Below are 13,681 nucleotides of genomic sequence, written 5' to 3' on the forward strand. Positions count from 1 at the left end.
CAAACATTTAGTATCATGACAACACTACAATAACATAACAAAACATGTAACTCTGAAGGTCAAAAGTAGCCTCATTGAAAGGAGCGAGGTCAGAAAAAGTCCACGAGCCGGGACTCAAACTCAAAAGTGCATTGGTGGTATACATCGGCACACTGCCCAATAGGCTATGGAGACTGACAGGTCAAGAACTGGAGCTACATTTTGCAGGACATTGGCCCTGTAGGAGCAGGATTAAGACACTCCTGAACCAGGGCGCCGTTCACCGAGAGCCCGCTTATGGTGAGCACTGAGCAGGCACTCAATCAACACAACCACATGGTCTCTGCCTCACATTAAACCCCGCCTCCCATTCAGATGTTGGCCAATCAATGACATGCAGCTCAGACAAGATTCATTCCTCCATGTGATGTGTTCTGATGATGTCATGAAGAGAGAAAGAGAGAGAGAGACACACACACAGAGCACAGGCCAATCCGGACAGCCGTGAGAAAAAAAAAATTCATGTTAAAAAAATGCATGGAGCACTAGAGTAGTAGTTGAAAGTTGGAAAAACAACTAGAAAAAACAAGTAGACGAGATATAAACCCAAAAAGCAAAGTAGTTGAGAGATGGAGAAAAGGGTTGCAGTAAAAAACAGGGGGGCCCCGTTGGTACTGGAGCGGATGTTTGTGGCCCCCGGCAAGGCCAAAGCCGCATGCACCGCACTGCCATCGGACAAGAAGTCACACGATTATTGATGACCGGTGCACCTGGTGTAGGTGTGAGAAAGAAGAGCGAAAGACAGCGAGAAAGATAGAGAGAGTTAGAGGAACACCACTGAAGCGTTGAATGGGGACAGCCCTGCCGGACCCCAGCCCCCTGGTGGACAGGGGGGAAAGAGGGGTCCGCATGCACCAGCACCAGCCCATCATGTCACGTTCCATTAAAAGAGACCCCGACGGCTTGATTTCCACCGTTACCTCCTCCTCCATGTCCACCAGCATCCCATTGCGTTTGTACTGCAAATAAGCGCTAGCGCCGCCGCTCTTCGCCGCACGAATTCTAGCAAGCCTGGTTTTCTGTTCAGGTGGACAAACACACGGGCGTTTAGCCGAACACTTCCTCCTCCTCCTCCTCCTCTCGTAAGCAATGTGTGCATGTTGTTGACTGATGTTTGCATGCTCACGTCTGACATGAAGAATGGCAATGTGCAGTGTGTCGATTTGTGAAAAGGTGTAACAATACCAGTCTTTCTGTAACGTGGTTAGAGTTATATTGAGAAGAGTTGACATTTTGACACTATATTTATATATATATATATATATATATATATATATATATATATATATATATATATATATATATATATATATATATATATATATATATATATACACATATACAGTTGAAGTCAGAATTATTAGCCCCCGTTTATTTTTTTCCCCAATTTCTGTTTTACGGAGCGAAGATTTTTTTTCAACACATTTCTTAACCATATAATTTTAATAACTCATTTCTAATAGCTGATTTCTTTTATCTTTGCCATCACAGTAAATAATATTTAACTAGATATTTTTCAAGACACTTTTATACAGCTTAAAGTGACATTTAAAGGCTTAGCTAGGTTAACTAGCTTAACTAGGCAGGTTAGAGTAATTAGGCAAGTTATTGTATAATGATGGTTTATTCTGCAGACGATCGAAAAAATATATAGTTTAAAAGGGCTAATCATTTAGACCTTTAAATGTTTTTTTTTAAATTAAAAGCTGCTTTTATTCTAGCCGAAATAAAACAAAGAAAGACTTTCTCCGTAAGAACAATATTATCAGACATACAGTGAAAATTTCTTGCTGTGTTAAACATAATTTGGGAAATATTTCAAAGAGAAAAAAAAAATATCAAAGGGGGGCTAATAATTCCGACTTCAATTGTGTGTATACAGTATCTATATTTAAACGTTTAGGGTTATTTTTTATTTTTGGAAGAAGATAACACTCAGATTCAAGATTCAGATTACAATTATTGGTTTCAAATTATTTAACGGGACAATAATGACAATTCTAATGTTAATATTAAACAATAAGTATTTAAAAATAATCATATTACACAAGAATTAGCAGCTTGTTGCAACATTAATTAAATCAACATTAATAAGATTTTTTGTTACTAAAAATTCCACTTTGTAGTCACAGGGAAACGTTCATTTTAAGATATAATAAAAGGATTTTTATTAATTCTGGGAATAAAATAAAATGTTTTTTACAAATTAATACAATTTCTGTAGTTTTGATCCAATAAATGCAACCTTAATGAATTGCACACCGGATGTGGCGCTCAGTGCCGCAACACGGCATGCACATGACAGTATTGCACACCAGACGTACACATTCGCATGTTATTTGAAATTAAACCAATTAGATGGTGCTCTGTGGCGTGGCAGAAATATAAACAGTGTCCTGAGTTGTAGCTGGCTGCGCTTGTGTGCGTACCCTGATAGAATTCTATGTTTAGAATTCCAAAATGCATGGTGGTGCATCGCCGAGCTGCGCATCTGGTGTGCAACCCTCTTTAGTGACTAATATATATATATTACATACAGTGGGGAAAGTAAGTATTCAACATGTCACCATTTTTCTCAGAAAACATATTTCTAAAGGTGCCGTTGACTTGAAATTTTCACCAGATGTTGATAACAACCAAAGAAATTCATATTTGAAAAGAAAACAAATCTAATTAGTTTACAAATTAAGTTAAGTGTAATAAAATGAAATGAGACAGGAAAAAAGTATTGAACACATGAAGAAAGGGAGGTGTATAAAAGCATTGAAAGCCCAGACAGCAGCTGAAATCTCTCAGTAGTTCTTCAGCAACCCTCTGCTCTTCATGATTGTAAATTAAAATTAACTGCTTTAATCCAACATCTACATTATCAGGATGATGAAGATGAAACCAGAGTGGACATTTCAGCAAGACAATGATCCAAAATGCAGCCAAGGAAACTCCCAAATGGTTTCAGAGAAAGAAAATCAAGCTGTAGAATGGCCCAGCCAATCACCTGCCTCGAATCCAATCGAAAATACAAAATAAGGATCAGTTTGGACAGACTAAACCCAGAAAAATGGTGACGTGTTGAATACTTATTTCCCCCGCTGTAAGTACTATAACAATAATAAAACAGTATAGTTAAATATACATAAAACAAGAATATTTATTTATATTTTGTTCATACACACAAAATAAAACGAAGAAGATTAATTATAAAGAGATGAATTCAGTTTAATTATCTGCATAAACCAGCAGAACAAACACCTGCATTTGTGTCAAAACATCAGATCTTTTAATTGGCTAAAGTATCTATTGATTAAAATATTAATATATATTTTTATAAGCACTATAAGAAATTGTGGCATTGTTACATCCTTCACCTCCTCTCCCATCTCTCCTACTCTGACTCCCAGTCCCCGGTAAACTAAAAAAACAGACTGTTGTTCTTGGGTGGATTGCTTGTTCTGTTTATCTCACTGAGGGGACTGGGATTTCTGAACTGTTTGTGCCTCCCGAGGGCTGGCTGGAGTCGAACAGCTAAATTAAGAGAAGACACTCCTGTAATGAGAGATGATGTGATGTCAGTACGTCTGTGAGTCCTGATCACCCCCAAAGGAGAACAGGCCACAGAACAGCATCTGCTCTTCCGGTGCCTGCTCTCAATGGCCACGTACACACTGCTGATAAAAACACACTCCTATTAGTCTCATTTTGTCCTGCACACACAGTTCGATCATTTATAACACTGATGACAGGCTAGAAGACTAGTTTAATAGACATGAACAGTCAAGAGAATTTCAAGGTTTTAGCCTCCAAAGTCACTACTGTTTTATATTTACACACACACAAGTTGATTTTACCTGATTACTGTGCTTTTTGGAGATTCTTACTGTACTCAATTACAGTTCAAGCAGACTTTTTGTACTTTTACTTAAGTATCCATTAAACTTACAATTTTATTTCAACTTACAAAGTACTAGTTACATTTTTACACCTTTTTTCCAATCCTATGCATATGAAAATGTAGTAAATGCATGATCAATGTTACTGCTACTGTATTCAGCTATGAAAAAAACTAACTTATGAGAATATTTGAATGTTCTATATTTCTGTGGATTTTTCTCTGGAAATTGTTTTAATTTTTTATCATAACATTTGTTATTCTGACAGCATTTGTTAATATATTATTATGTCATTCTGATGTTTAAATTGACAATATTTTATATTGATTATATTAATATATTTGCATTGGAAGGTGATATGATATGATGAAATAAGAATTTCCAATCTTGCTTTTATTTTTGCTATAGGGTACTATTAATTTTTAATACTTAAGTAAAATTTATAAAGTACAGCTTTTAAATTGTACTTAAGTATATTTTTGACCAGGTGCTTTTTATTGAGTAGGATTTTGGCTCACTACCTATATTTTCACATATGTTTAATGTATTTACATTGGAAGGTGATTTAATATGATGAAATAAGAATTTCCAATCTTGTTTTTGTTTTTGCTATAGGGTATTTTTAAATTTTAAATACTTAAGTACAATTTAAAGCAGTACTTTATAAATTTTACTCAAGTATATTTTCAACAAGTTACTTTTTGAGTTATATTTTCACATATATTTAATGTATTTGCATTGGAAGGTGATTTTATACACTCTCAGAAATAAAGGTATGCGAGCTGTCACTGCGGGGGTACCTTTACAAATGGTACAAATTTGTATCTAAAAGTCCATATTAATACCTCAAGGGTACATATTAGTACCTAAAAAGTACAAAAGTGTACCTCTTAAGATTTTTAGGTACTAATATATACTTTTGAGGTACCAATATGGACCAATGGACCAATATGGTGTATGATGAAACAAGAATTTCCAATCTTGTTTTTATTTTTGCTTTAGGGTATTTTTAACTTTTTAAATACTTAAGTACAATTTAAAACTGCACGTTATAAATTTTATTCAAGTATATTTCGATCAGGTACTTTTTATTGAGTAAGATTTGGGCTCAGTACCTATCTTTTCACATATATTTAATGTATTTGCATTGGAAGGTGATTCAATACCATGAAACAAGAATTTCCAATCTTGTTTTAATTTTATTACAGGGTACTTTTACTTTCTAAATACCTAAGTACAATTTAAAGCTGTACTTTATAATTTTTATTCAAGTATATTTTCGACCAGGTACTTTTTATAGAATAGGATTTGTGTATGTATGTATTTTCTTTTTATATTTTACATCCTTACACAGGAATAACAGTCTGATCTTACAAGGAAATGTAACTATTTTACGTTTTGTCAGTTTAGTGGCTAATTTATATGAATTTGTATATTGGGTTCAGTCATACGGAAATTTACAATTTTAAAAAGGAGGCGTGGCACCCAACCCAGCCCCAAAACCCAATCATCATTGGGTGATGAGTAAATCGTACTAAATTATACGATGAGATCATTGAGAATTAGCCACTAAATCAAAAAGTTATAAATTGCCATGAGATTGTGTTGGGAATAAAAGTACAAAAATCACTGGGGGTGGTTCAGTACATTTTCAGTGTATTTATGTTACCAATATGGACTCTATAGACACAAAAAATGTACCTTTTGCACCAGTGATAACTCTGCATCTTTATTTCTGGGAGTGAAGAAATAGTCAAGTAATCAGATCACTCCTGCTGTAATAAATTCAGATGTCTAAACCACAGGCTAATGCACTGGCTGTAAATGTAGTGTGCAAGTACAACTTCATTGATTATAATGGCAGCCGCTGTGCAGATGGGCTGTAAAAGTTGCATTTAAATTTAATTGCGAAAGTAATCAGATTAATTGAGGTTTCAGAATTAATTGAATCATTCCTTTTTAAATAATCCTGAAGCTAAGCATTAAGATATGCAAATTTAGTCATCACTGCATAGTGACATCGTACTGGCATCTTATGCAAACGCTGAACTGTGTGCAACTTATGAGCAGCTTGAGTTTGAGGTAACAGGAATCCCAATATAGTAAATTTAACAATAAAACGTTTAGACAAATAAGGGGATAGTTCCATAATTCAAAAAACATTCTTCAACATATATTTTGAAGAATGTTGGAAATCTGTAACCATTTTCTTCTATAATATGAAAAACAAATACTATGGAAGTCAATGGTTACCGGTTTACAACATTCTTCAAAATATCTTCTTTTGTGCTCAACAGAATAAAAAAAAGTCCGAGGTGAGTAAATGATGGCAGAATTTTCATATTTGGGTGAACTATCCCTTTACTAAAGATGTTTAAATATGTAAATTAAGTACAATTCAATTATAAATGTGTATACATTACAAATAAATATAAAGTGACATAACCAAAACATTAGTGCAAAAATTTCAAGTGGCATTACCATCAATAAAATGTATTAATATATTTTCCTCGCACTTTTACCAGACTTGAGTGCACTTAATTTGATAGTTAGTTAGTTAGTTAGCTAGTTTTAAGGTTTTAAAAAGGGTGTAGAAACACCAACAAACAATATGACTTATGTGATTCATGTCACCAAATAACTTGTGCTACCTCTTAATTTGAAGGTTTTGTCTTTAAAAATACTACAGTGTGTATGTGGCCGTTTTCTCATCCGTTTCATTCAGTCTCTCTCTTCTAATTTCCTGCTATCTGGCATTCTGCTGTCGCTCTTGTTTCTGTGTGTTTGTGTTTCTGTCTGCTGTGCTGAGGTACGGATGGGATCTGGGCATGCACTAGAAATGATGGATCCACAGAGACCTGCAGTTAACATACCACAGAGACACACATACACACATCCACACACACACATCCACACACTCACACACACTCAACATGCAGACATCTGGGTCACAAGCACATTGTGCCAAGTTGTATTAAATACTATCCCAGCGTCATTTTTCTGTGTCTGTGTGTACATGGTCCTGTCAGGGTCTAATGTCTTTGCCACAGCCGGACCTGCTTGTTCTTTGGAAGAACATCTATATTTGAGTTCTGTGAGATCAGAATGTTTAGGGTACCTTTTGGGCACGTCTCTTCTCTGCACGCTGACTTTGATGGTAGATCCGGCTGAAGTTGGACACGATGACAGGAACGGGAAGAGCGATCACCAACACGCCGCTCAAAGAACAAATAGAGCCGAAGATCTTCCCCATGATGGTCTTAGGAACCATGTCTCCATATCTGTAACAGAAGAAGAGACGGTTGATCTAAGTTAAAGAAATCAAAACGTACACTAATATACAAAGATCCTTTAAAAAGTCTAGAGGTGTAACCATAAAGGAAAACTTGACTGTTTGTTTGTTAATTCATTCGTTCATTCATATTTTACATTTATTTATTAATTTATAGATTTGTTCACTTAAATTTATAGAATTTTTAATTTAATTCTAGTAAATTTCACACACTCAAAAAATATTTTAGCTGTTTGTTCAATTTACCTGTTTCAAGAGTTCACACTTAGCTGATGATTGATAATAAAGCATGTTTGGCATGCTGTCCAGGGAGAGAGCCCTGAGCTCATGAGATCCTCGAGCCTGGGGCTCCCTTCTGTTTGCAGGGCGAGAGGGGAGTTTGAGCTCAGGTAGGTCTCGAGAAACTCTGCTGCTTGTTGATAGTGAATGCAAATTATGAATAACTAGGAGAGAATTATTGCTGATTAATCGCTCATCTATGGTGTCGATTTGGTTTGGTCAATTTACTCATGTTACATGTTCTCTGATGTTTCCCAGTGATGGGTTGCAGTTGGCGATTTATTCCGCTGTGGCGACCCAGATTAATAAAGTGACTAAGCCCAAAAGAAAATGAATGAATGAATTTTTTATTTTAATAAAACTATTAAATAGATTCATTCATTCATTTTCCTTTGGTTTAGTCTTTATTTTAGAGGTTGTGACAGCGGAATGAACTGCCAACTATTCCAGCATATGTTTTACGTAGTGTCTGTATTTCCAGCCGCAACCCAGTACTGAGAAACACTCATACACACTCATTCACACGCATACACTACAGCTAATTTAGTCTCAATTCACTTATAACAGCAAGTCTTTGGACTGGGAGCACCTGTGGAAACCCACGCTAACATAAGGAGAACATGCAAACTCCACACAGAAATGCCAACTGGCCCAGCCGGGACTCGAACCAGCGACCTTCTTGCTATGACAGTGCTAACCACTGAGCCACCGTGCCACCCTATTGAATAGATATCTTTATGTAAATAAACCTATTCAATCTTTTCAATTGCAAATCTAATAGAAATCGATTTTTGTGTTTTGTTTTTGAAGGTCATGCTGAAAGTCTTTATCAGTACTTTTCTGATTGTAATCTGTGCAATAATTTCCTGTTTAAGGTTTATATTATAACCAAATAGGACCCTGCATGTATACAAAAAAAGCTAATTTTCATTACAGCCTCCACCCTTCAAGAATTTCTGAAACTGAATGAGCCTTTTTTGTATTACAATTTCAGTCAGACCTAGAGATTCTTTAATTTGAAATACCACGAACACATATAAATGAATTTTAAGAACAACATAAACATTTATCAATGCGTTCATTCAGGCCATTGCTTATATAATGCATTTCTGAATAGCTCCAGACAAAAACAAAGCCTCTCATGTCAATGACTCCTTAAATTGCAAAAATATTTTCGATTTTAATTTTTGCTTCTGTCAGTAGCACAATTCTCCTTCACTTTCACCATCTCAGCTGATTTCCTTTGGTAAACAGAAATATATGACAGCACTAGGGGGCACTAAAGAACTATTCAGCATGGGGCAAACACTCACTCTACAATTCACTACAAAACCCCCCCTCTTTTTTATCCCATATTTGACCGCAGGCTTTTTTCCTCATAAAGCCCTAACATCCTCAAACTTTTAACTCGATGTTAAAAAATATGACTGTTCGCATGTGGTGGGAAGAGCTGCATGTGTGTGGGCTACAGGATCAAGTTCTCTGACCTACTTTTCCAACTCTCTATTTAAAATGATATTACAATAATAACCATCACAGTGATCCAAAAAAGCTCATATTCCACAATGTCGTCCTAAAATGGCATTCATGTGAACATGCTGTCTTGGGAACACACAGTACTGGCATGATTTCATTCACACACACACATCTCTTCTGTTGTACCACCTCCTCTTGGTCTTTTTAAAGCAGGCCAATGCATGACAAACCAAACTGTCATTGGCATCCGAGCAACTATCTGTCATTAGGAGGAAGATCACACCATTCTGCTTCATCTAAGCTGTCAATCCAACTGCATTTTTTACTAGTTGGACAAGTGCAAATCTTTTTGACATGGATCAATGAGTATGTTTACATGGACACTAATAATCAGATTTTAATACGATTAAGACTAACAAACATTTTTGATTAATTTAATCCGATTAAGGTTATAGTCGAATTAAACAGAAATGGAATTAAGGCTTGTGGAGTATGCCAATTTTAGTTGCATTATTGAAGTGCAGTACAGTCATAAAAACACCACAATCAAACTATTACCGCATTGTAGGATTTCGAGAGGAGTATGTACTCATGATTGACCCAGCTGGTCCACATTAGCTAATCATGATCCTCAAATCAAAGGATCCCAAGTCACTATTTATATCCTCATTTCCTCTCTACAATCTTCGCCTGGAAGAAGCCCTCCTCCTCCCCTTCTTCCACCTTTATCCAGAATGGGCGGCACGGTGGCCCAGTGACTAGCACTGTTCCCTCACAGCAAGAATACCAATGGCGTTGGGTCTTCACTGGCCATCTGGTATTTCTATGCGGAGTTTGCATGTTCTCCCCGTGTCTGCGTGGGTTTCCCCCGGGTTCCTCCCACCATCCAAATGTGCTCTATATTATATTATATATATATATATATATATATATATATATATATATATATATATATATATATATATATTATATAGATAAAATAAGCCTAAATCTTTTTTCTAATGTCTTACTCTCAGGAAGTTCCCCTTGGCCTCAGCAGCGGGGTAGTTTCAGATCGACCTGGGCTCAATCTCCTATCGCCCTGTGAAAGGAGGGAGCCCTGGGCTCGAGGATCCCTTGAGCTCAGGGCTCTCTCCCGGGACAGCACGCCAAACAAGCTATGTATAAATCGTGAGCTAAGTGTGAACTCTTGAAGCGACAGGATAGTCTATACAAACAGTGCTGTTTACTGATAACTGCTGTCCATGTAAACATAGTCAATCATGCCCTCAAAAAAGTACACTCAAAAATATTTTTTACTTATTCAAACAACTTCATTAAAATGAGCCAAAACAACACCATTCCTGAGATTTCATTGGGACAATTAAATTTTTTTATGTTCAATCCAGATAAACTTGTTAAAAGTGTTAAGGTAACTTAATAGATTTGTGTTGGGACAACATGAATGAATTGTGTGGAACTCTGCATTTTTTAGAGTGTATGTTTGGCATTTGTTTAAACTAACTATTTTTAAAAAGCTGAGACAACACAATTCTTGAGTTTTTTTTGGGACAACTTAATTGTTTTATGTTCAATTTACTTAAAGTTATTAAGTTACCCCTGATTCCTTAATGCTGACCCAACAAAATTAGATTACTTTTTACAGTGTGGGTAAATCTAGTATCTATACACTGTAAAAATGCAGGGTTCCACACAATTCATTCATGTTATTTACATTTACAAGCCACAATTTAAGTCAAGTCTCAGCTACAAGAAATAAATCACAAATGTTCATTAATTACTGTACCAAAACAACACTACAGTACATAAAAGAAAGTCAAAATTGTGAGATATGAGGATGCATTACAATTCAAGAGTTCACCCTTAGCTGATGATTGATAATAAAGCGTATTTAGCATGCTGTCCCAGGAGAGACCCCTGAGCTCAAAAGATCCTCGAGTTCAGGAAGATCTCGAAAACTCCCCTGCTTATAAATGCCAAATAATTGATGGCTATGGAAATATACAACTGACTAGAGCTCGTCTATAGTGCCAATTTGGTTTGGTCAATTCACCTATGTCGCATGTCTTTGGACTGTGGGAGGAAACGGCGGAACCTGGAGGAAACCCACGCGAGCAAGGTGAGAACATGCAAACTTCACACAGAAATGTCGACAGGCCTGGTAAGGACTTGAACCAGTGACATTCCTGCTGTGAGGCAACAGTGCTAACCACTGGGCTGCCGTGCCGGACTGTCTAGAAAGGAAGGAAAAGTAGGGGTGGAAGGGGGAAACTGATACTGACGTTAGCATTTCTGGTTATTTATGGTGAGTTAGGAATTGGCTGATTTCAATCATAAGCACTCGCTCCTTTCGAAATTAAATGTAATTTTTTTTTGCAATTAAAATCTACAATTCACAAGAATCAGCCCTGATAAAGATGACTTACAATGGTGAGAGAATACATCTGAGTAGCAAGGACAAAATCAATAGAAAGTCAAAGTGGAGCTCACTGACATTCAAAACAAACATTCCTTAAAATATCCCATTAACTTTAAGACGAAAGTATGTGCACTGAATACATACAAAAAGGATCGATGTGGCCTTTCTAAAATACAAAACAGATCTGCACATTCCCTCTTCCTCTCCTCTCAGTGAACACATGCCATGATTTAAAAAATAAAACAGCATTGTGTGTATCAGCAGCATATAGCGTGCCATAACAGCTCTGAGAGGCTTCTGTGCTGTAAGTGAAGGATCTAATTGAATTACGGCGATGAGAATATGAGCTCAAGGGGCCCGATGCGACAAAGCCTCGAAAGACTGAGCCATAATTACGGACGGCACCGAGTCGACTTCTCCAATTAAACGCCTGTAATTAAATATGCCAACGAGAGCAAAAAAAATCAGAAAGACAAGACACGCAAAGAGTTAAGAGGCTCTCGTTTCTGCTTTGTACCACAGTCGACACTATCGACGCCACCGACCTAGCCATTCAGAGCCCCGAGAAATATCCATATTAATGGTCGCATGAGCTATGGCGGCATTCATGACTGATCAATGGAGAGCTTTGTGATACCCCGCACTTGCAGACAATAGACTCATTATAAGAGACCAATAAAGTCCCTTGTAGGCAATTACCCTCATAATTAGATTTGTGTACATGATGAATATGTCGGCCACTAGCTGCTAATCCAAATCCGCGCGCTAAGCTGTTATTTGGAAAGTGTGTGCGCTTTGCTTTGCTCTGGATGGTTTTTTGAGGGTAATAAAAGGCGTTGACCTTGCACTGTGTCAGTCAGGTGTGTGTTTTTGTGTGTGTGTGTGTGGAGGGTGATGGCAAGGACACTATTTGGCTCGCTGCGTTTGTCATTTCCTTGCTGTTCACTGTCCAGTGCTGTTGCGTATGACAGAAGCCCTATTAACCCAGATGACCTGCGCTGGCCACTCGCACACACACAAAATACAGCAAATTATTTTTGTTCAGAACATCACACACACTTTGTTGCAGCACAATATTAATAAAGGGCATTCATAAGGACACATGCTTTATGGTTATGTCCTTTTTAATGTGATGAGTAAACACGAGTCAGCTCTAAGAGCCTCACGGAACGTTTCTTCTTCTGAAAATTGAGTCGTTAAGGTTGTGATTATAATTTTACAGTTGAAGTCAGAATTATTAGCCCCCCTGTTTATTTTTTTCTGTTGTGAATTTCTGTTTAACAGAGAGATTTTTTCGAACATTTCTAAACATAATAGTTTTAATAACTCATTTCTAATAACTGATTTATTTTATCTTTGCCATGATGACAGTTAATAATATTTTACTAGATATTTTTCAAGACACTTCTATACAGCTTAAAGTGACATTTAAAGGCTTAACTAGGTTAATGAAGTTAACTAGGCAGGTTAGGGTAGTTAGGCAAGTTATTGTATAATGATGGTTTGTTCTGTCGACTAGGGAAAAAAAAGTTAGCCTAAAGGAGCTAATAATTTTGACCTTAAAATGAATTTAAAAAATTAAAAACTGGTTTTATTCCAGCTGAAATAAAACAAATAAGAGTTTCTCCAGAAGAAAAAATATTATCAGACATACTGTGAAAATTTCCTTGCTCTGTTAAACATCATTTGGGAAATATTAAAAAATAAAATTCAAAAGAGGCTAATAATTTTGACTTCAACTGTATCTCACATGTGAACGTTTATCTCACAAATAGTCATTTTTTGCTTGTAATTCTTAGGTTAGATTTATTTAAAGACAATGTTATTTTGATGTCCAATAACGACATGAAAAGACGTTGATATTTTGTTGATTTTAAGTTGTGTGGAAAGGGACCAAAATTCAACGTCGAGCCAACATCTAAAACCATATTGATCGTATTGATGTCAAAAACTGACATTTATTCATCAGTTATGGCAACCAAAATCCAACGTCTGATAGACATCATACTAATAACGTTCACACAATGTCAAGCTGTAACATAATCAGACGTTAATATTTAGATATTTTTAGGTTGCATTGGAAAGTAGCCAAACTGCAACGCCTGTCCGACATTTACGTTGGGTTCCGACGTCAACCCAATTTTCATTTCCAAACAAATGCAACGTCCCCACGGTGTTGGGGTACAATGTCAATCTGATGTCATGTTGACGTCCTGTGCCTGCTGAGTCGATATAAACCTTTTTGCGTAAATGAAACTTTATTCCTCATTAATGCAATATTTTTCATAA

The 13,681-nt window shown here is 36.4% G+C and overlaps 1 protein-coding gene across 3 annotated transcripts in view; it reads right to left on the bottom strand.

The window, feature by feature from the left end:
• kcnd2 (potassium voltage-gated channel, Shal-related subfamily, member 2) overlaps positions 1-13,681 on the bottom strand; it is a 172,329-nt gene that overhangs the window by 9,879 nt on the left and 148,769 nt on the right. For 2 of the 3 annotated variants that reach the window (XM_056455904.1, XM_056455905.1), the window contains 2 exons: positions 7,045-7,207; positions 960-1,058 (listed from right to left, as the gene is read on the bottom strand). In XM_056455904.1, the coding sequence (XP_056311879.1) occupies positions 960-1,058; positions 7,045-7,207 (262 nt within the window). The remainder of the gene's footprint in view (positions 1-959; positions 1,059-7,044; positions 7,208-13,681) is intronic. The other variant, XM_056455906.1, reaches the window with a different exon arrangement.

The sequence above is a fragment of the Danio aesculapii genome, chromosome 4 (assembly GCF_903798145.1).
Source record: "Danio aesculapii chromosome 4, fDanAes4.1, whole genome shotgun sequence".
NCBI classification, from domain to species: Eukaryota; Metazoa; Chordata; class Actinopteri; order Cypriniformes; family Danionidae; genus Danio; species Danio aesculapii.